The sequence below is a fragment of the Purpureocillium takamizusanense genome, chromosome 1 (genome assembly GCF_022605165.1).
Source record: "Purpureocillium takamizusanense chromosome 1, complete sequence".
Taxonomy (NCBI): Eukaryota; Fungi; Ascomycota; class Sordariomycetes; order Hypocreales; family Ophiocordycipitaceae; genus Purpureocillium; species Purpureocillium takamizusanense.
This window is the reverse complement of record NC_063068.1, coordinates 5300172-5323628: the sequence shown is the minus strand read 5'-3', so window position 1 is coordinate 5323628 and position 23457 is coordinate 5300172. Positions and strand designations below refer to the sequence as shown.

At 60.2% G+C, this 23457-nt stretch overlaps 3 protein-coding genes across 3 annotated transcripts; 1 reads left to right on the top strand and 2 right to left on the bottom strand.

The window, feature by feature from the left end:
• The first annotated feature begins 9547 nt into the window (after positions 1–9547).
• JDV02_001614 (uncharacterized protein) lies at positions 9548–14036 on the top strand. The gene is made up of 5 exons (XM_047982557.1): positions 9548–11347; positions 11640–11720; positions 12013–13335; positions 13420–13656; positions 13732–14036. Exons 1-5 carry the CDS (start codon positions 11281–11283, stop codon positions 13800–13802), a joined length of 1779 nt encoding a protein of 592 aa, XP_047838523.1. The 5' UTR covers positions 9548–11280; the 3' UTR covers positions 13803–14036.
• Positions 14037–16871: 2835 nt separating this feature from the next.
• On the bottom strand, positions 16872–19253 carry JDV02_001613 (DNA-directed DNA polymerase). Its single transcript, XM_047982556.1, has 4 exons — positions 18916–19253; positions 18700–18833; positions 18466–18584; positions 16872–18285 (listed from the first exon to the last, which is right to left on the bottom strand). The coding sequence occupies exons 1-4, from the start codon at positions 19141–19143 to the stop codon at positions 17837–17839; spliced, it is 930 nt and encodes a 309-aa protein (XP_047838522.1). The 5' UTR covers positions 19144–19253; the 3' UTR covers positions 16872–17836.
• A 1727-nt stretch (positions 19254–20980) lies between these two features.
• Positions 20981–21847, bottom strand: JDV02_001612 (uncharacterized protein; the record flags this gene model as incomplete). The annotated part of the gene is made up of 1 exon (XM_047982555.1): positions 20981–21847. The coding sequence occupies one exon, from the start codon at positions 21845–21847 to the stop codon at positions 20981–20983; it is 867 nt and encodes a 288-aa protein (XP_047838521.1).
• Between the last annotated feature and the right edge of the window lie 1610 nt (positions 21848–23457).

Sequence of the window (23457 nt, the reverse complement as noted above, 5' to 3'; positions counted from 1 at the left end):
CCTCGACACCTCGACTCTTTCTTGAGTCCCTACTCACTGACTATCATCCCTGAATCTGTTGACGCCATTGATGTTCGCCACATACACCTGAGCCAAGTTCCCTCCCGTTCCTACAGGCGACCGTGTTTTCACGGATTGAGAATGCAGGGAGCGATCCGTTGGCTGTGCCCGCGAACGAGTGTGACGCTATGGGCCATTCACGCCCAACACGCGTCAATGTCACGGTACAAGCCGTCTCCTGGCTCGCGGGCGGTTCGGATAAGAAATTCCGATGAAAGGTAAGGTCATGAAGCAACCGCAACGGTTCATCGCTGAAGCATGCAGGCACTGTGCAGCCCAACTCTGCGGCTACGCCCAATTTACAGCCTCCTACCTTAAGTCGACTAGGACGGCATCTCCCACAAGGTCACGACTGGAAGACACGGCTACCCGTTCCTTGTTTTGAGCGGCTCAAGGATACGGGTCGAATAATTTCACATCCTGGACCCAGGCAAGGTGCACACTATTCGTTTGAGTCCTCGCCGACTGCGACATGTCTGGCCTTCCTTCTCACTGGTCCTGCTTATAAGTCGGTCATATGCGAGTGGAGTTCTGAGTGCCTGAGATTTGTCATTGAAGCGTACAATCACCTGGGTATTCTCGTGCGACGGAGAGCGGCGACCTCGCACAATTTTTGTGCTGATCGCGGCGCAGCTGGCTGTGTCCAGCCTCGAACACTGGAAGCCAAATCCAGGAGCCTTTTTGGCATTGTTGTCTCTCGCAGCGGAAATTTCCTACTCATTAGCCGGCTCGTTGCACGCGAGCCGATTCGCAACGGCAGGTAGCCTGGACGTCATGATGCCAAGTGACCTGCTGAAGGGGCTACACCACGCTTTGCTATGAATTAATTTGTGCCAAATATATGCGACCCGTTCTTCTTGGCCGCCCCCGAGATACTGGGCGACAGAGTCACGAAAGTGGCGAACAATTCGTCCCGAGACCTGGCAAATACGACGAGTCTTTGCTTACACACGTTGTCAATATCTATGACGGGGATGCGACGCATATTAGCGTTGTTCACTATCATGTGTCACTATGTGTAAGCTGCCTCCTTGATCATCGTCTTCTCATCATGCTTGTGGCTCAATCACCCGTCCCCGCGGTGGTGTAAACGACAAGGCTCACGAACCACCACACTAGCATGATCGGCTGTCTCGGCCTCAAGCACGAATCGCAGATAGCAACCCCGTGTTCGACAGCTGCATCCTGTCGGCGCGGGCGTGGTGTGGCAGGGCCTTTGATTTGCAGAACGCAGGATGGTGGCCACATGATCAATGTGATAGCTGGCAGCCAATGGTATCCTCAATATCATTGATATTACGCCGAAAGCTTCTGGGTCTGGGGATATCCCGTTCTTGTTTCGCTCAGTCGTCGCATGACCAGGCCCGGTCGCCGGTTGAATGCAGACTCCAGGATGGCTTGGCAGATCAGTCACTCCGCCCAAGCAGCAACACTGGATGCAACAGGTTGGCACCTCAGGATACCAACCTGGCGGTGAAAACCATTGAAGTCATGAGCAGGGATGCTTCCCCTTCGTCGGAGCGGTGTCGATAGCGCAGTGACAAACGCCACCCTCTTCAGCACGACGCCATCAAACCCCCAGGGGCTACTGACACAAGGGCAGGTTGAACAGTTTCAAGAAACACGCAATGAAAGATGTCGAGTATCGGTTGGACATCATCTGTCCCTAGAGACGGAGGTCGCCCAAGTTGAGTCAACTGGCATGCCCCGGACTAGTACTGTCACGTACATACGGGCCGCGCTTACGATAGCGGACTTCGCCACGGCTCAGTGTTGCCGTAGGGCCATCTTTAACAGACGTAGGACCTGACAGGTTTGCGTTGTCTTTCTCCGGCTTCGTTGCGAAACTAGACGAGGTGCCAGCCTTGGCCATCATCGGCTTTGGACTTAGGCCGGCTGGGTGTTGCGTGCCCGGCGTCATGCAAGAACGGGATGAACCATGTCACCGGTCCGAATAACCAAGCAGGAGGACATGTCTTGGGACTTGACTGTAGATCTTGGAAGTACCTCAGATCAACTGCGCGACAAGCTGTCGACAGGTGTCGAAAGACGAGGCTTCAGATGATAGCCGTTGCTGCTCATGCTGCGGCCTGGACCAACTCGGCCTTGATCAATCCTCTCCCTTCTCACCCGCCTAGTCATCGATCTGGATCGGCAGTCGCCGTCACGGGCATTTTGTTCTGATGGTGTGGGTGTGGAACTCACCGGCGTGGGTGTACGTCAACAGGTCAAACCGTGTCACCTGCAACGAGGGAACGCACATGTAGATTCCCTACGGCTGTCAACGGCGCATGCGATTGTCCAACGAGCCGCCGAAGAGAAAGTTGTGGTGGCTTTCCAAGGCGCCACTTCGATATCCGCGATGCACGAAGCCTTTCGAACTTCGGAGCAGCAATGAGTTGGACGCACTAGCTAACGTTGAGACAAGATACAATGTCTATGGCTATGCCTTTTCCCCCACAGACGCCCGTCTTCTGGTTCGCAGGCTTGGGAGAGCGCCTCCATTCGTCCGGACCACAAGGAACAAAGGCGATCTGTCCGTGTGACAGGCAAATTTGGGGTAAGCGGCCAGGAGACGGAGGACGAGACACGAGGCAGCATCGGCGGCGAGAACCAGACCGTGTTGGGATGCTACGTCGAAAAGTGTTCCCAGCGCCATCCGAAGAGCACAGCATGCCCTACATGCGGGGGAGAACGCGCACAAGGCTCACGAGGCGCGCTTGCAGCTGTGCGACATGCATAAACTCCGTGGAGCTCGAGGTGTGATGTTTGCACAGACAAAGTCTGACCTTGAGATCGGCGGGCCAAAGAAGGTATGGTAAGTTACGCACATACCGGCACCCTTGCTCAACAATGTGCATGGACGAGAGGCCTCTTCGCACAACTGGAATGGCGGCGTCCGCGACATGAGATGCTCGTCCTATGAGTCATGACGAACCCTGGTCGATGGTGGAAGGTCAACACACACATTATAGCGACTGTTAGCTCTGCGTCGGACACTGACGAAGACTATCTGCAGGTTGGGGCCCTTGGGCGCGACAAACACGAACCGTGAGGGGGGGGGGCGGTGACCATGAGGTCCTTGGACGCAGGGCTCTCGGCTGCCGGGCAAAACAGGAATGAGACCAGCCGAAGCAACACGCAGCCGTGCATTCCATGGGTGAGTCCGCGGCTCTGCGACCGCCAACGTTACTGATACGTGGATGAGATTGCTTCACATGCAGACGCCCAGCGGAGGACTTGCCCATCTCGAGATTGGGCTCAGTTACACCAACGACGAAGATATGCGCGCCATGCGACGGCCGACGCAACCGAATGTGGTTCTTGTGCTCCGTGACGCGCCAACAGGGGTTGCTGGGATTGAGAGGGAAGTTTTAGCCAGAAGGTGACGCGCCTGGCGTCGCTGAACCCAGCCGTCGGCCCATTCATTGCCAATGTCGTTTTAATAACACCGCAGACTATCAATGTTCGGTGGGTCCAGCCGCCGTCGACGACATCTGCACTTCATCTCGGCCGTGACGAAGGAGGCAAGTGGCACAGGTCCTACGGTGCTCCCGATTCATGGCGTGCATGGCGAGCCCTGCACGGTCGTGGGAGCGGGAACCAGAGACGGCGAACGTACGAGAATGTTAGCCGAGTTTTCCTGAGTCCCATCAGCAGGATACGCGCAATAGTCATGACAGAGCGGGCGACAGCCAGCAAGGAAGCTGTCCGCCAGCTCAGACGCGAGAGACAGAGCTGCAAGAATAGCAACCGGCGCTATTGTCGGGGTTTGCTCTAGCGTCAGTGGACCTTCCCTCGCCATGGCGTTGTGGCGCATCACCCCGGACGTTACGTTGGCCAGGGCGATCGTCAGCAGGGCCGCAGACTGACAGAAGCCGGCGGAGGGCTTGTGGGGGTGACAGGGTGAGGCGCGAGACTTGCAGCTGCCTGCCTGCTCGATCTCGGACAAGCGCCAGCACGAAAAGAAGCTCCCGGACTCTTGCAGCTTGCCTGGGATAGCCCGGCAGAAGGGCCTCGCGACAGCCACCAACGACTCCCCGGGAGGGTTTCCCGTGAGCAGGTTGTTAGCAGCACGGCTTCGTGTACACGGAGCGCGTGTGAGCACCTGCGTGAAGCAATGCATCTCATCATTGTGCAGCACGCCCAACTGAGTGGGAGGGAGGGGAGGCGAAAAAGGGGGGGGGGGGGGGGTCCCCCGTCGCGTGCGTGCGGGGGGCCCTTTTCCTTCTTTGCGTCGTGGTGGTGGCCGGCAGAGCCTGACATGGTGTGGTCTGGGGTTGGGCGATCGCATCGCTCCCGCACCTCACACACGCCTCGCATCTCACACACGGAAAAAGAAAGGAAGCTTGGGAAGACTTTCGGCGGACGCAAGGAAGCCGCCAGGGGACATGGGTCCCGACCTCCAGTGAGCCCAGTCCACCACCACCACCTGGACATCCACCCGCCACCCACCATCACCACGAGGAGCCTTTACAAGCTCACCTCGTCCATCCATCAAACCTGGTCCTGTCCGCCATGCCGTCGACGGGAGATGGAGAAAAGGTGTGTGGAAGAAGGCGTTGGCTCAGGGCGGGCCGGCTGCTGCTGCTCGCAGTCCCGTGAGGCACTCAAGCTGCGTTGTTCGTCTCGGCACGACAACACATGAGGCTCGCCGCCCTGATTGGAGCCGCAGGGAGCTGCTTCCGGGGCAAAGATCTGGCCTGCTGCAGAGCCGGACTTTTAAGTTCGGTGGTGTCGGCGAACGGCCCCCTGGGCTTGGCTGAACGAAACAAGGGCGACTCACCCCGAAAGACTGCGACAAGCGCAGAGATGCAGTCAGCTAGTCTGTATAAGAGCAAATGAGGCGGCTGCAAACTGACGGGTCATCTCGCCCATCAGCCTCGTACCGTCGCTGCTCATCGACCGACCTGCACAGCCAGTGGGCGGTACAATAACTCTCGTCAGCCAGCAGGACGGGAGCAAGTCATGACTCCCTATTTCAGGCGGCGAGGTACGAAGTACTTCGTACCGCGTACGCACGTACGAAGTACATATACTATTTGAAAGGTCAGCCCGATGCGCCGAGTTTCTGTGAAACAGTCATGCCTGAACGATGGAGTCGGTCCGCTCGGAGCAACGTTAGGCGGCTAACCATCCAGGCTGCCCTCAGCTTACATACGACTCGGATATCTGCACGCTTACGAGGCTGTGCAGGCGCAGCGGCGATTTTGGCTGGGCGAAATGCGAAGCGATGACGCTACCCGGCCCGGTTGGTTGGGGCTCCCGCAACGAGCCGGTGCTTCGTGCGAGTGCAAGTGCAGTTCATTGCATTGCAGTGCATGCAGTCAGAGGGCCGAGTGATATGGAGAGCGTCGTCACCGAACCGTGGCATTGCATCACGTTCGGCCGCGTCGGCGGGCCACGGGCTAGTCAGTCTCAGCCAGCTCTTGTTGAAGCCCGGAGACGCCGGCCGCTTATCCTGATTCCTGGCCTGACTGACCAAGAAAGACACGACCCGGCTCCGCGATGCCCCCGGAGCACTTCTGCCACGGCGCGGCATTTGATACGAAGCAGGAAATGGCACAGCGGCAAGCGTTGCTACTTGGCCGACATGGACGGATCGTGTCGTGATGATGGCGACCATTCAAGACTGGCAAGTGACCTGCCCTCCCACGAACCGTGGACAGGCGAGCGTGCGCGAGGAAAGACATGTAACTTTGTATGAGGTAGGATCTGAGTAACTTCTCCCCCTTGCAGTGCTGCGAGGGATACCCGCGCGTTACAAGCCACACGCGTCCAGTTGGCTATTGCTTCTGCTCGGCTCCTTCCTGCCGCGCGATTGCCTTGGCCTTCTCGACTACTAGTGCAGGATGTATATCCGCGAAGTATCCAGTACGTGAAACGTCGTACCGTGCCCGAATATTCACACAAGCAACATCACCTGTCTGTACCAGGGAAATGGCAAAGCGGCTGTACTTGTACATCTGGATTGTGGGGTAGGGCAGGCAGATGATGCGACGCCGCGGTCGACTCTTTCCCTGTCTTGGGCCTCCTGGCTCAGCTCAAGCGCGACCGGAGAGACTCTCCAGCCAATGAGCAGCAGCGGGAATCGCTCCCTCCCCGGGAAGGCAGGAAGGAGGGCATGTTCAAAGGAAGGTACAGGCAGGGCCCGACGACGCACAGGTACATACAGTACGATTCCGCACGAAGCCTCCCTACCCCCGACTCTTCCACGTGCGCGATGCGATGTGGGAGCCAGAGGTATGACAGTGGGCATCGGTTTGCAGGAGGAAGCGTCAATGACGCCTCTGGCATCGCAAGGGGCCATTCTGCGCGCCTTATATGTGAAGCAGGCCCTGTACCGTACGCGCCGCCGCACGTGTAAGTAGTATATGTGCGTTGACGTGCACAGTAGGTACGATGTGCATACCGACTGTACCGTTCAAGAGGTACCTGCCCTGCCCTGCCCTGCCCATCCATCCCCCCCTCCCCCGTCAGGCGCATCGGTTGTGGTGCTACTGTACCCCGCTGCTGCGACGTCAGCCCCGACAGCCACCGAGGAGGATTCGGTTGCATACCCCTCAACGATGACACGACCGAGGACGGCAGCGCCGTTGAAACGACACGAGTGAGAGAGACGCCCAAAGTGTGTACCGGCGGTCATGAAGCTCCGTTGGGCGCGGCCCGGCGGCCGACATTGCCCGGGCCCTTGGCCCTCGTTCGTATGTGCAATGCAGCACATCAGCGCCAGTGGCTCGTCGTCTGGCGCGCACCTCAGCTTCTGGAACCCTCGCGCGACCATCTCAAGGCGCCAAACGAACAAATGGGTCAGGTTCCCCCGCTCGTATCCAGTGCAGTACGTACCCCGTGCTGGACGGACGGGTTGAGCTGATACAGGCTCGGTTTCGTCTCAAGCGGCCCCACGGTTCGCTCCAGGATACCCCTTCAGCCACCGTTGAAACTCTCAGTTTAGGGCCCTGCGTACCTTCAACCACAGATCGGGGGCTTGGATTGCATTGCATTGCAAACACCATGGCGCAGCGACCTCACACACACGCGCGCGCACACACACACACACACCTACACACCACACATGCGTGGACCTTGGGGCCATTTGCAGACGTGCGCCTCAGAAGGGACGAACCGACGGCGGTGCGGGCGGGCGAGGGGAGCCATGGCGCCCATCCATCTCTCTTACAGTACACCCCATGCCGATGGAGCACCCAGAGAGAGCCTCCGTCTTGGGAGCGGCGAGCAGGCTGGTTGGCCCGGACCCTCTCAGGCTCTCGAGGCGAGGGACCCCTGCTGACCCCTGCTGCTGCTGCTGCTGCTGCTTCGGGGTCCTGTGTGCTTGTTTGCTTTTTTGCAACAGGGAGCAAAACGGGTGCCAGTGCATGTGCAAAGCATGTTGTGTGCGGCAATCCATGCAGGGTTGCGCTTCGCCTTTTGACGACTGTCGGTTGGTTGGTCGGGACAATACCAAGAATGCCTGGGAAGGAGAAAGTGCGGCGGCGGTGGGGGAGAGAAGCAAGGGACAAGGCTTTGAAGCGAAGCGGCCGTTTCTCCGTGCCTGGTGGGCGTCGTACTTGCTACTCTATCGCGGCAGACGGCTCTCGACTACTTGGACGACGCGTCTAGCACTCATCAATGGCCGATACTTCAAGACGCGGCGGATCGCCACGGCACTGAGGTAGTACCTACCAAGGCACGTAGGTACGTGCTACGTACCGCAAACGCCAAAGCTGGGGCAAGCCCTCCGCTGATATCGCATCGCATCGCACCGCACCGCGCCGCACCGCGAACCTGGGATCTGGCCATTGTCGAACGCCCCATCACCATGTCGGCGGCGCTCTGACTGGGTTGCGCGCCGCGTCGCCCCTCATCAACCAAGTTAGTAGCTCTAGCTGGCCCCAGCTCTCATCATCTACAAGCCCGCCGCCGTCGTCAGTCGTCGTCGTCTTCTTCGCACCCCGCCGCCGCCAGCGCCAGCGCCAGCGCCAGCGCCAACGCCAACAAGGCCAACGCCGCCGCGTCCGTCCGTCAGTCATCAGTCACCGTCAGTCACTCAGCCGAGAGGCCGCTAAAACAGGGTTGGCCATCTGCGTTTTTAGCCTGACTGGGGGCTTGCGGCATGGCAGCCAACCAGATGCCGGCGGCGGCGCCCCTCCCCATTCTTGTCCATGGCGAGGCTCCTTGGCCAGCACCAGCTTTTGCTTCCGTGCGCGCGCACTGTATAGTTATGGATGAGAGGCAAGCGAGCGAGCGAGCGTGGGCGAAGACGAGGTGCGGGCGCGCGAGCGCTCTCAGAGCGTCATGGTGCCGTGGGCGGGGGGCGAGGCATGGACGGGCGGACGGTCAGCAGACGGCGGCAACAAGCTCGAGACGACCAGGCCAGGCGCGAGGCCGTTGAGGCCAGGAAGGCGCACGCACATTCTCGTACTCGTCGTCATCGTTGTCCTGCTGGCCGTTTGCCGTTGCCGTCGCCGTCATGTCGCCGTTGCGGCACCCACGGACTGACTGACCGGCGGCCCCGTCCTCGTTGCCGGCGAGCCCGCCGCTCGTATGTACTACTACTACTACTGCTAATGCGCCCAGATTAGTAGCTTCATTACAATGTGCTACGTACCAATATCATCCGTAACGCAGCAATGCACGAGTCGGCGCGCGCCTGGATATTCGCCTCCATTCCGGCGCCTCCCTCCGCATCGCCAGTGCGCCGCCTCCGCCTCCCCTCCCCCCCCGTCTGTCTGTCTGCCTTCCCGTCGGCGCGCGCCAGTTCTCTCCACAATCATCACAACGGCGGAGCTACTAGCAGCTCATCCCTCCCGTGGTGCCCCATCCATCCGTCGGTCCGTCCGTCGTCGTCGTCGTCGTTGTCGTCGCGGCTCCAGGCTGCTTGCTGCTGGCGCTGGCGGGTGGTGGTGGGTGCTGCTGCTGGTCGTCTGTCCTCGTCGGGGTCAGTCTCCACGGCACGCACGGTGGGCTCCGCTGCGGCTGTTGGTCTCCTCGCGCGCCCTCGTCTCCATCTCTCATTCTCTCTTGCTCGCTCACTTTCTTTCTCTCTCTCTCTCTCTTGCATCGTCGTTGTCAGCCAACCCACTTCCTTCGTACTCCTCCCGCTGTGGTGCCCACTCTTGTCGCTCCTGCTGCTGCCACTCACTCGTCGAGGAGGAGCCGCCGCCGCCGCCGCCGCACGTCGACACACACACCACACACACACACACACACACACATCGTCCGTACTGTGCCCGTACGTACTGGTGCCGTACCGTACATGCGTGCGTGCGTGCATACCTCTAGGACATTGCATAGCATACCTACTACTTAGGTAGTAGCGGCCGCTACCCTCGGCCGCCTGCCTCGCAGCAATCCCATCCTCTTCTTCCATCATCCCCATCCATCCATCCATCCATCATCCCCCATACTGCTGCTGCTGCTGCTGCTGCTGCTGCCACCAGCCTGCCACATACATAGTACATACTGTACTATCCGCCCCCCCCCCCCCCAGTTCATCATTCTCCAGCCAGCCCACCCACCCCCTTCTTCCATCCCTCCCATCCCATCCGCATCCACATCCACATCCACATCCCACGGTCCACCCGGCCATCTCATCCGTCCCATCCCTTCCCCCCTCCCCTCCCTCTCCCCTCCATTCCCTGGGCCCCAGTCCCAAACCCTCCCTGCAAGCCTGCCTGCCTGCTTGCCTTTCTCCCCCCCTCCCCTCCCTCCCTCCGGGCGCCCGCCTCTCCTGCCCTGCCCTGGCCGTGCGCTTCCTTGCAGGACGCCCAGGCATTCATCATCAGATCAGGTACCCCCGTACCTCCACTCTCTTCTCTCTCTGGCGCACGGGCGGCGTCTTGGTCGTTGTCGGTCCAAACGGCACTCCACCTCATCCGCCACCCTCCCATTCATCTCCAAATACCACCACGCACCCTTCACCCACCTCACCCTCACTTACTGCTGCCACCACCACCACCACCACCTCCATCCAGCAGCAAGCAGCACCACCACCACCACCACCACCACCACCACCTCCTCCCGCGACCACCACCACTACCACCACTACACATCCACGCGCTGCGTCTCGCCGCCCACTTTCGGTCAAGGGCCCCAGCATCCCACGCAGACAGTCCACCTCAAGGACCCGTCCTTCTCCAGGCCTTCAGTCAATCAATCATCGAATCGCCACGGCGCGCGCTCCCCTCGGCTCGCGTCCTCTGGCCTGCGCGACACCCGCCCCCGTCTCCACTCCCTCGTCCTTGTCTTGCCTTGCCTTGCTTGCCCTGAGCCGCTGCTCCTGCGTCGCCGCGCGTTACGTCGTCATCGTATCGTGTGTCGTCGCTCCAGCGCGAAACCAGCAACACCGGAATCGCCTCGTCTCGCTATTCCTGCCCAACTCCTCGCAAGTCGCATCGCCCTCGCCGCCGCTCCCGCGTCTGTCGCGCCGCGCCGCGACCACGCTGCGATTGCTGCCCGCCGTCGACGCTCCGTTGGCACTCGCGCGCGCACTGCCCGCGTCGGCGCTCCGGCTCACAGGCAAGTGAATTCATTTGGTTGCGTTTCTTGTTTGGCTCGTCGTCATCGCGCTGCTTTCGTATTGATTTGATTTCCCTTTGCGCGCGCGCGCGCGCCTCTCTCTCTGCTCTCCTCTCTGTCTCTCTGTCATGGCTTTCGTCGTCTGCGATGCCTCGTTGCGCCCGCGTCCTGGCCAGCCAGCCGACGTGGGAGGGGCGCGGCGCGCGCGGTCAGTCATGTTTCTCGCCCCGGCATCCCTCTCTCGCTCTTGCTGCGCTCCCTCCATCCATGGGCTGCCTTGCCTGCCTGCCTGCCTGCCTGACCCGGTGCGTCTGGGCGCCGGCTGCCGGTCGCAGGGCGGCGCGCTCGCTGGGCCTTTGGGGCGCGCAGTCAGCCAGCCAGCCCGCCCGCCCGCCAGGCCCAGTCGTCTGCTCTGCTTGACCCCGTTTTCGGCTCAGCCGTTATGGAACTGCCCCATCCGACACACGCCTCCATCTTCCGCCCACGCCCCCCCTCGGCAGGCCAACCACATGCACGATTAAGCCTGGCACCGCTGCACCCTCCTTAACCTTGAGCTTGCCAGCCCAACTATTTCACGACACGTCGCCGTCGGCCGTCATCATCGTCGCCGCCGCCGCCGCTGCTGCTGCTGCTGTCGCTGCCGCTGGCCTGGCCTGGCTCGACCCGTCCCGTCTTGGCCTCCCCCCCGGGGTCCGTCCTGTCATGTATCCGGCGCAACCAACCGGCGCCGATGGTGCGACAATCAATCCCGCCGCCCTCAGCTCTCCCGGTGAGTAACCATGGCATGGCCGCGAAAGCCTCGCTATAAGGCCGCTGGTCATCCCGCCCCGGGCGCCTCCCCCGCCTCCGCCTCCCGCCTCCCGCCTCCCGCCTCCGCCACCTCGACGACACGGCTCCGGCGCGCAAAAGACATCGCATCGCGTCCCTCGTTCGCGGCGCCTCCGTTGTCGTCGCGTCCGCCGTATCGCCCGAGCTGGCTGCAGAAACTCCGCGCCGCCCACCATGGTCGCCCGCCTCGCCGCGTTTTGCGTGCTGCGATGCTGACCCGCCCACCTTGATAGCCTTGTCGAACGCGCCGCCCCGCGGTCACAAGCGGAGTCGCTCCACGGATGCCCGTGACGCGCCACAGCCTGGCGATGACGGTACGTCACGGCTGGCCATGGACCCGCGTGGCGTCGCGCGCTCGTCTCGTCCACTACAACGGATGCGCGCGGGGTCGACGCTTTTCTTCGAAGCGTCATGTTGAACAAGCTTACGTGGTGCGACTCGCGCAAGGCCGCGAGTCGTGACCGGCAGATGCGCGCAAGGCGCAAGCGAGCTTACAAAGATAGGGAGATAGAGACGGAGAGACAGCGAGAGAGCGCACATGCTATTTTTGCAATGTTGACTTCTTTCACGCTGCGGGTTTGCTAACTCGAGGCCGCCGTCACACAGGTCCTTCCCCGTCACAGCCGAAACGGTTACGAGCAATGAAGCCATCCGAGACTACCGGGCAGCCCCCGGCCCCGGCCGGACCCCAGGGAAGCCAGCCGCCGCACACGCCCCAGTCGGCAAACACGTCGTTGCCCAGCCAGACGACACCAGCCTACGCGGCACCGGCGGCCGCCGCGCCCCCTAAAACTACGCCGACCAAGTCGACCCTCAAAGCCCTGCCGACTGTCCGAGACCACACGACAGACCAGTTGAACCAGACCGGCGACGAGTACCTCCCGCGCGAGATCGACGAGTTTGGAGAGAAGAAGGTGATGCCCAACGGGCAGCTCCTCGGCGGACGTACCTATCGATGCCGGACGTTCCTCGTGCCCAATAGAGGCGACAAGCTTTTCATGCTCGCGACAGAATGCGCGAGGGTGCTGGGCTACAGGGACTCGTACCTGTTGTTCAACAAGAACAGGTCTCTTTACAAGATCATTGCAAGCCAGGCCGAAAAGGACGACCTCGTCCAGCAGGAGATCCTGCCCTTCTCGTACCGGTCCAGGCAGATTGCCATCGTCACCGCCCGGTCTATGTTCCGGCAATTTGGTAGCCGCGTCATTGAAAACGGCCGCCGCGTTCGCGACGACTACTGGGAAACCAAGGCGCGTAAGCAGGGTTTCACCGAGGCAGACCCGGCTGGCGAGAAGCGACCGGGCGCGGCCAAGGCCCGCGAGGCGGCCGAGGCGCAAAACAACGTGCTCATGAGCGGCCCCCATACGGAGATTGTCTATAACAACAACCCCGGGCCCTACCCCGGTGCTCCACAGCCTCATCTTGTCCAAGCAGGTATGATGGGAGCACCACCCGGAAACGCCACGAGGATGCCGGCATTAACCGTCGGGGCAGACTTTGGCGACACCCGGCCGCGAGACTTTAGCGGCATCATCAAGGGCGGCCCCCGGCAGGAGATCACAGGCCCGCCGTACCAGGACCAGACGCGACCGTCGCCGATCCAGGAGCTACATTCGCAGGCGCACCACGCCGCCGAATTCAATAGAAATGTCAACCAACAGCGAGACATGCGCAACGACTACATGCAGAACATCTGGCGGCGTCCCCACGAGCAGCCGCCCTCGTCGAGCATGAGCCAGCAGCAGCCCGTCGCCTCGAGCGACGCCGCCCCCGCGACCAGCCGGCCGTCGAGCTCGCCGCACACCACGGCCACGGGCGTCGCCCAGCAGCCCGTCGTGTCTTCGCAGAGCCCGCAGATGATGATGACTGCGGCGCCGTACTCGCAGTCGATTCACGCGCAGAATACGCTAGGCCAGGCCCCGATGAGAAGTAAGAGACTGGAAGCCCCCGCCGGACGCGCGCCGCCTCCCGTGCCTGCTCTGCGAACGCTGCTGACCCTCCAAAACCCCGCAGGCTCTTCTGGCAGCATCAGCCAGGGCACTCCCGGCTACAACTATCAGTCCAACCAGAATATGTGGTCGCAGAACCCGCAGAACCCGGGGCACACGTACGGGAGCTACACGACTCAGTCGCAGTCGCCGCACCCGTCGCAGTCCCCGGCGTCGCACCTCCGACAGCCCAGCGCCGGGCAGATCCAGCCCAACATGCCGTTCCCGGCCATGGGTGGGATGCAATACGGCGCGAGTCAGGGTATGTACTCGGCGGATCAGACACCCAGGGGCTACATGCCCCAGAGCACACCTGGTGGGCCTAACGCGTCGCAAGCCTGGTCTGGACAGCAGCAGCAGCATTCATCCCCTCCGCAGTGGTGGGCGCCGCCGCAGCAGCCGCAATGAAGAGGCACCCGGCGGCTTCGACTGGTGGTGGCGTGAAGTGAGGGGCGGGCGGGCGGTTGAGACGAGAGAGGTATCTTGCCCGAGTTTATTCTTTTCCTTTTTGGGGGACGACTTAAGCTCCCACAGACTTCCTGGATACCCAAGCATGCAGACCGGTTTGGGAGGCACTGTGCTTTCGGGTTGGACGGCCCTTTGAAATTGTGTATAGCATTCGGCCAGGATGGGGTAGAGGAGTCAAGAGGGGGGGGGGGGGGGGTTTGGACACACGTCTCCTTGTCACGTTCCTCTTTTCTCCGCTTCTCTGCTTTTGTGGTTCTCGTCACGACGGGTGGACGATTGAGGAGGCACGCTACGACCTGGACGACTTTTGCTTCCTGAGCCGGAGGAAGATTCCCCATGGAGGTCTCGGACAAGGGCGGGACTGGTTTCGCCACGGGCCGGCCGACGGTTGTTGGGCTCTGGGCTTTGGACGTGTTACGGATGTTTTTTTTTTTTTACGTTTGGGACTGGGCATATTTGGGACCGCTTTCTTCTTTTCTTTATTCTTCGCGCCTCTTGTCTTTTCTTCCTTGATATCATTCTGTGTTGGCCATTGGGACTGGCCCGATTCCCTCGAGAACCGTATCGCATACGCAAACCCACTTGCTTGTTTGCCGCTTTGGCTGGCTTCTCTGTTGTCGTTGTCGTTGTCGATTGATGGTTTTCTAGGACAGGGGAGGGCAACACCACGTTTTTTTCTTCAATTCGACTCCGCTTTTTGACTCCGCGACGACGACGCCTCGCCGAACATGTGTACCCGAAGGGTGGTGGGTCTGGTGCATGCATGGGGCGTTGTGTGAAGACTCGTGCTGGAAGAGAAGGGGGCTGGGTATGTGACTCGAGAGACGACATGGGGAGGCGTTGGGGTGCGTTGACATGCGTACACGGGGGCACGGCCGTGCAAGAGTCACTACTGGAGAGAAAGAGAGAGAGAGAGAGTATAGTATACGCTTGATCTGTAATGCGCCGTGAGGTTTATATTTCTTTTTTCAACTCTTGAGACGTGTGTGCCGCCGGCGGGACGAGAAGGTGCCCGCCCTGAGTGTCATCTTTTGACTCTGGTTATTTCTTGAATGGTTTGTGATGTTGTGGCATCTGTGGGCGTCTGGCCGTGTCCCTGTGAAGATACATACTGACGCAGTGTTCGGTCAAGAAGGGCATGGGCCCCTGCCGGACTGGGAACGGTCTGCCGCCGCCGACTAACTTGGTATGTACATGAGGGAGGGGGGGGAGGGGAAGGAAGCTGCAGATGATTTCCCCTGGCCTGCTGATTAAAAAAAAAAGGGCGTGCGAACGGCGAATTGGGGTGGCGGCGACGACGGCGGCGGTGGATTGGGGGACCTTGTGCGACGGAACAGACGGACAGACAGACAGACAGGCGAATATAATGAATGGACTGTAGTACGAGATAGAAAGCCACACGTTGGACGACCGGGGGGCTTGTGTCCTTTTCCATTTTACGCCCTTTTTTTTCTTTCTTCTCTCTCTTCCTTCTCGTGTTTATTCTCTCTGTTCACTCCTCTACCGTGTTCTTGAGGGGGGTTTGTCCGTTTGGTTGTGCGTGTAGCGTGTGTGACTGACGAGGGCGAAGGAGAGTCAGAGAGAGAGAGAGAGAGAGAGAGAGAGATTCTGCCCCGGCTGCGGTGCGACGACAATTTTTTTGTTTATTTTTTATTTTTTTATTTTTTTTATTTTTTTTTTCAACTCGCCGTTTACTCTTAGTTACTTCGCTTTCGCTTCTTTACTTACTACTGCTGCACTGGACTGGACTGGACTGGACTGGACTGACGGACAGGGACTGGTGCGTGCGTACGTGCGTGAGCCTTGCCTTGGGGGTTGACTTTTAACGGAACTGCGTTGCGTCGTGTTGCGTTGCGTTGCCGGCTGGTTGGCCGACGGGTTGGCCGGCGAGCTTCCTATTTGTTCCCTCTGCTTGTTTCCACCTTGTGCTCTGTTTTATTTTTTCTTTTCCTATCCTATTTGTTGAACCCCCCCCCCCCCCCCCTTCGTCCCTCATCCCTCATCCCTCTTAGCGAACCATCACTGGCTGTGCCCGCCCCCGGAGGGAGGTATGGGGCTGGAAACGACCAGTAGTACTGTATAGGTACGTCTTGTTCTTTGTGTTGCCCCCCCCCCCCCCCTTCCTGCGAGATGACGCAGTTGTCCGAGACCTCTGCATCCCGAGCAGGCCAGCTAGGAAGGAGGAGGAGGCACAGGACGGACGATACGTTACGTAGTGGATGGAGATGGGAGAGGTTGGGTGGGGGGTAATAGGTATAAGGAATCGTAGTGCGAGAGGTGCCTCTCTGTACCAAGGCAGGAATACCCGAGCGAATGGAATAGTAGGGAGACAAGGAGGTGAGGTGCGAGGGAGGGAAGGGCGCGCGAGCTCGATGGCAGAGAGGGTGATGGAAAATCGGGGGGGGGTGGGAAGGAGGGTCGTACATGGTTGTTGACTTGAACCCTCGACGTCCATGCTCGTTGTGTAAACGGGGGCATCTACGCAAGTGTGTTATATATATTATGCGGGATACTCAACGGCTTACCTACATGGTCACAACGTAGAAAGCCCGTGCTTCTCTCTTTAATTCGAGTGTACTTATCATACAGTATAGAGTACGCATGCGTACATTGCTCAATATCGTGAAGGTCAGATACACCCACCACTGCCTGCCTGCCTACCTAGTTACCTGCCTACCTGCCAGACGCAGGGCACCCTTTAGGTTTTGACTCACGCACGCACGCACGCACATGTCGAGAGTGTCCGTATAGTCCCCCCCCCCCCTTATGCACATACATGCATGCTCGCACGTGCCTGTCTGTCGGCGTGCGAAGAAAGCGGCCCAGCCCAGCCCCGGCGCGGACGAATACACACACCACACCACAGGAACATGCACCCTACCTTACCTACAACATGGCTTCGTACAGGTACTCCTCTCTTGCATAGTTTTGCTTTGTATGCACATACTTTGCCCACATACATGCGTACATGCGTACATACTAGTTATATACGAAGTACATACATACACACATGCATAGGTAGGTATATATACGGTACACATCTTTTACAACAAACCACAGACTACCTACGTCACCGTCACCATCACCGCACAAAAACTCCGGAACACAACGCCCAATAATCTCCGCCAAGAACAAAAAGAAGTTGCCGCCCTCGCCCCGAATGGCCGTGTCTGTCTGTCCGTCCGTCCGTCTGTCGCACAGCAGCAAGAAAAGAAAACAAGAAAAAAAAAAAAAAAAAGAGGTCGGGTGGTTTGCCAAAGCGGTGCTCGTACTACCCACCACATGCCACTACTACCCACTACTCACTACTCTCAGCGGCGACGATGGTGGGCATGGCATGTGCTTATGTGTCCTGTGTGAACAGCATGTCTGCTGCCCCCCCTGCCCCCCTTTCTCCCCGGCGCACCGCCGAAGCCCATGCCGTGGTGGTGTTACGTCACGTCGCATCGCATCGCATCACGTTGCGCTGCGTCGCGTCGCGTCCTGTCCTGTCGTGTCCTGTCGTAGTGTTGTAGAACCCAACGGACAGGATGACCGACGACGGCGCGGGCGGATAGCGAGGGATAGATGAGGCGCCTCGAGTCATGGGCATATAGTATCTTGTAGTCATGTACGGGACGCCGGGGGGCGGACTGCCGAAGCGGGCGCACCTGTGTCCATGTACTATGACCGAGCGAAGCGGACGGTATACATGGAACCCCCCTTGGTGGTCCGTACGGGGTTTTTGCGCGCAAGAGGCCGGATGGGGGATGGACGGATCCTGGAAGAGGGTTGGATAACCCGGGCGTGGGGGCGACGGGGCTGTCCTGGACGACAACGATCAGGTCGGACGCGAACAGGGAAGCCGATAGACCCCCAGGGTAGGCGGTTCAGTAAGGATTGCATCGCTCATCTGTTGTCTCGACATGGGGGAAGAATCGGGACATCAGGATATGTCGAGTCAAGTCGAGTCATTGCCGCCCCCGGAGACCGACCTAGTCGCTCTCATCTCCGTCAATCGCCTCGTCGCCTTCGTCTCCCGCCTCGCGCTCCTCCAGCGCATCCTGCGTCTCGTCCCCGCTGCCGCGCCCTCCCCCCTCGGCGTCGTCCTCGTCCTCGTCGTCTTCCTCATCGATCTCGTCTTCCTCGTCGTCCTCGGCCCCCTCGTGCTCGTCTTGGTCCGCGTCGTCGTCGTCCTCATCGTCCTCATCCTCATCCTCCGTCGCGTCACGGTCCACGCGCGGTTTCTTGGCACGATGCGGTGCCTGCCCGGACGAGGCGGAGACGATGGTGTCGGGCGCGTGGGCTGTGGCGGCGCTTGCCGTCTGGTCGGCCATGTCGGCGTCCTCTGAGGGCGGTTGCCGCTTGACCGCCTCGTCCTTGCCTGTCGACTTGACCTTGGCGCGGTACGACGTGCGCTTCTCCGTCTTGATGGCGTTGAACTCTGCGTGCGGACCTCGCGTCAGCTGGCACGGCCCCTCGCGTCTTCATAGCAAAAAGAGGGCCCGTCCCAAGGTGCCCGAGCATCACCAGTGAGCGGCAGCCCAGGGGCTGTGACGTTGGGCCCAGGCCGCCGGTCGAGCGCTCCAGAAAAGGGGGGATGGGGGGAAGTGCGTCCACATACTGGCAAACTCAGCCTCGAGAGGCTCCCGCAGGAACGAAAACTCAGTGTCGTCCAGGGCCTTGAACACATCCGCCGGCAGCACCGTCTTCTTGCCGGCGTTGACGGTGTGCTCGTTTGCGCTGCGAGCACAAAGCTCAGTCAGCCGTCGATTCGACTCCCCCAGGGGCACACCAGACAGATCTGTTGCTCTCGCCCAGACACGCAAAGGGGGGAAAGATGAAGGAGGGAACCCACTGGGAGGCGAGGTAGTTGATAAACACCGTGGCGCTCTTGCTCATGGCGAGGATGGCGTTGGCCTGGATCTGCGTGTTCGGAGGAAGGACCCCCTTAGCCAGTCTCGTGATGATGGACTTGGGCAGCGTGAGGTCCTGTTGGAGTCCCATGCCAACACCCGAGGTCGTCAGCGTATTTCCGTTCCGAGGCCGGGCGTGAGGAGTGGGTGAGGCAAACCTCGATTGTCACAGCATCCTTATCCTTGTGGTCCTTATCCTTGGCCTCCTTTTCCTTCCGCTCCGGCGCGGCACCTGCCCCTGCCGCCGCCGCCGCCGCCCCGGCCGCGGGTGACGATCCTTGTGGTTGCTGCGTCGCGGCGCTCTCGGCGCCGGGCGTGGCGGTGACAGCTATGGGACCTCCTGCGTCGCCCACGCTCTTACGGTGGTCCGACTTGCGCGCCGGCATGGCCTCGTCGTCGTCGTTTTTCCTCGTCCTTCCCTCGTCGCACTCAAGATGACGTCGTCGTCGTAGGCAGCCCGGTAGCCCGATCCTCCTTGCTATGTCGGCGGTCCCTACGCAAAAAAAGGAAAGGAAAAAAAAAAACAGAGAGAAAAGCGTAATCCTCGCGGGCAACGTGCCGATTCCTCCGCAAGGGGACACGATTCAAGCTCCAAGGTTCTCTGACACAAGAATCGATCTGGCAACGGCGCTGTTGTAAACCCGGGGGCCACGAGGGATGGCGATTGAAGCGCGGGACGATAAGTATTCTGAGGTTCCGCTACAGAGCGTGAGCCGAGAGAGTGAGTGATGAGAGAGTTGCCTGGCCAAGCGCGTTTGTTGGGTACGTCAACTAGTTAGTAGGCCGCCAGAAGCGTGAGTTGAGGTGGTGGTTTGTTCCCGTCCCTTGTGCGTCGCGCGCCACCGCGCTTGTGGGGCTCCTCGCGTTAAGTGGCTGCCGCGCGCAGCAGCGCTTCTAGGTCAAGGTTCAGGTTCTGTTTTGCCCGTCCCTCTCCACCACTAATAAACGCCCCAGCCGCCGAGGAAGGGTTCCTGGTACCGGTACATAGGAAGGTTAGTACCTGTGCCTTGGTGCTTCGTCCCTTACGTACACTCACTAGTGATACCCTTGTACCTTAGTAGTAGGTAGTAGAGCTGGAGCCTGCTATCGTTTTCCTTCTACTGCGTCTCATAGAAAGAGACTCACCAACCCGACGCGTAGACTTGCCGACAGGGACATTGATGGCACGGCGCTTGAGTCCTCCTCGCACGCGCACCTCGTCTTGACAGGTGTCTACGCCCGCGGCCCCGCATCGTCTGCTTCTAGAAACCTGGGGCCAGCCATGCCCTCCCTACCAATGCACCCACCATTCATTCACAACCCCCGATCCGAGCACAACTCAAATATGGACAGCGCCGTCGACACCCTACTCGATACTGTCACGCATGTATGCATCGCACCGCCATCAGCAACTACGGGAACGAGCTGCGGCGCCTCGTCCCGGGTCATGTCGGGCATCGTCTACACACCCAGATCATGGAACCGACATCGCAGGCAAGGGCTCTCCATTCTTTTTGCTACACTTGGCTGCCAACAATTTGCACCGCATCCCACGCTGTCCTTTGTGTGGCGCCAACAGCGTCAAGCTGGACGCCGTCGGGGACTCCAAGCCCTCGACCCTGTGAGCGCCCGGCGCCCTCTGCCGTCTCAGTCCCATCGAGTCCCTTTCTAAGGAGACAGACGATGCAAACTTGGAACCAACGCTGCTTTGCCTCATGCTTATTCAACAGTGCAGAGTCCAGACGGCCGCTCACCGCTTCTTGCGGCTACCTGACTTGCCCACAGTGCAACCCCCTCTCTCCGTGCGGCTGCTCAACGACAAGGGTTGGGGATCCACCGTGCTGGTCGAGGCCACCTCGTGACGATGGCAATGTTAAATCAAGTCGATATCGAGCTGGCGTATTGTCTCTGCCGCGATACCCTTCCCTGTAAAGATTCGACCCCTGGTCGCTCTGAAACATAGTCCGCCCCACACCGCATCCGGCGTCCTTGGCGAGTAGGTACCGTGGGAGACCCTCGCGGTCCTGACGTATGGAAACACGGGGGAGAGGGCCACAGAGGGCCAAAGAGTGCTGCTCTGCAATTGACGCCATCAAGGTTATGCCTGTTGCTGCTCCTCGGTGCTTAATTGCCCGGGGGGTTCCTGGCCTGATCCAAGGCTCTTCATCAAGCAAACTTGCAGCGTGGCCGTGCCAATTCGCCAGCGATCGCAACAGTAAATATAAACAGACCGTTCCTGCGCACTCAGCCGATGGCCCGCCCAATCTCGGATTGGTGTATCAGCGGTCGGGGTGAGAGGCCGCCAAGGTGGTGCTCGTCGTCGAACGAGGACCGCTGCGGCGTCGAGCGGGACGAGTACGTCACCGCCTGGCTGCGGTAGGACGGCGACGGCGGAAACGGCATGTCCGCTGAGCGCCTGGGCGGCTGCGGTAATTCGGGCTGCTGCGCATACCACAGGTCTTGGGCGCCCGTCGTGCCCGTCATGGTAGCTCGCGTGCTCTTGCTGCGGCCGTGGCGCGGCGACAACGGGCCCGACAAGGCCGGCGGCGCCTTGGCCAGCCGGGACGGGTGCCGCTTAATCTGCGTCACGACAAAGGCGTCTTCGCCTTGCACCGTCTCATCCGTCAGTCCCGGCCGCGAGTTCGGGGCGCGGGCCAAGACGGCGGCCGGGGCGACGTCGAAGCTCCGCTTGCCGCAAGGGGGAGACGACGAGGCCGGCACGTCTTCGCTCGAGCGAGGGGTCTGGTAGATGATGACGGCAGCCGGCTTCTGCACGGAGCCCGCTGACGCCGTCGCACGGTGGTTGTTGTGGCTGCCCGCCTGGCCCTTGTACTTGGAGTCGTGGCGCTGCGGCGGCGTGACTGGCGCGTGCACCTTCTCTTGCTGTGCGGCACTGGCCCGAGCCATGCGGTTCCGCTTCCACGACTCGATTTCCTCGTCTCCGATGGGTGTGATGCCGCGATCAAAGAGCCGGGCCCGGCGGGCACGGGCTTTGCAGCACAAAACTGTTGCGATGGCGACGATGAGGACGACCGACGGGATGGTGGTGGCGAGGATGATGGTGAGGGTCCGCCGCGAAACCTGCGGCCCGCGGCCGTTGTCGCCGTCCATGGTCCTCCTGCGTGACGCTGATGTCGATCTAGTGGAGATGCTTGCTCGACTTGCGTTCTGCCGTTGCGTTTCCAGGTAAGATCGATCGTAAGGCCATGCGGGCGGAGACAACGTCGTAATGACAGGCTCGGGCGTTTGTCTGAGGATACAAACGAAGAAAGAGAGGTTGCTCCAAAGGATCAAGTGTCGGAACGAAGAAAGAGAAGGAAGAATGGCGAATGAAGAATAGCGATCGACGTCCGGCACCAGATCAAAATAGGACCGGCCAGGGAGACAGAGTCATCGGACTCGGAAGCAGTCGTCGAGACCTACGCTCTATACATGCTTCGTAGATGAAGGAAGCTACATTGGTAAAGGAGTATGAGCAAGCGTTCATGAGTGATCAAGCATGGTGGATGTCTCAAGGCTTTCATCCCGCAAGCGGGGATAGGGGGCTGAGAATGGGGGGGGGGGATGAAGACGCACAGTTCTGAAGCCGGCAGACGGTTTTGCAAAGCGGACAAACCACCCGGCGACGGGCAGAGTCCAGGTGGTGCTCCTCGGCTTCTTCCCGTGTAAGTGGGCGAGTCAAGACAATAAAAGGCTGGCTGCCTCTGCCGGTTCTTGCCCCTCGGTCAGGCAAAAAGGACCGCCGTGGATGGTCAGAAGGAGTGGGAGCCGCAGCCACGGGACCGAAGGCGGGAGCAGACCGGGAGGCGGTGATGATATATGTGCCTCTCTGATCTGGGCCCCGGTGCCGGGGCAAGCCAGGTACTTGCATGGTATCGACGATGGGCTAGGCTAGTCAGTACAGCACGGGTGAGGTGGTGGAGGACACGATGAGGTGGAGTGGAGGAGGGGGAGGTGCTGATGAGTGGGGGGAAGAGGGGAGGGGAGGGGGGTGGTGTGCTAGAGATGGAGTGGGCGTGGGCGTGGGCGTGGGCGTGGGTTGTGGCTGCCAGGGATTCCCAGACAGGGAGGGAGGGGGGCGTGACAGGGGAAAAGCCGAGAGAGCGACAGCAGAGACAGAAGAAGAGAGAGAGAGAAAGGAAGGAACAAAAGTCACCATGATCGTCACCGGACACCCGCCGGCCCACGGCACCCACCACCTTCGTTCATCAGCGCACGTTTTAGTATGCAATTATTTTAGCCAGGGCAGGTGCTGGACGGGTGGATCTTGAGGTGCGGACGGTCTCGTCCCGTGGATGGCGCGCCCGCAAATTTTAGCAGTACTACTTCGTACCTAGGTGCTCCCACTCCACTGTAGCATTCGGGTTTAGAGGGGGGAACAGGGGGGAGGCAGCGTAGGTACCTTGCCTTTCGTACCTCGATAGAAAGCATCGTGACCACCACCAACACCACCACCGTAATCCCCGTCAAAATAGATACATGGCAAAGCGGCAAGCTCTTTACCCGTTTTTACGTCGTCGGCTGAGACGCTGTGTGTGCCTATGTGTGTGGACGCGCGCGCAGCACAGCACGGAGAGGTTAGTAGTAGTTGACAGCATCAGCTAGGTACCTAGCACCACCACCACCATCTGGGCTCTACTACTACCTAGTAGAGGCCGTACTACTGCCACCGCCATCACCACCACCACCACCACCACACCACATCAGCAGTGGCAGCAGCA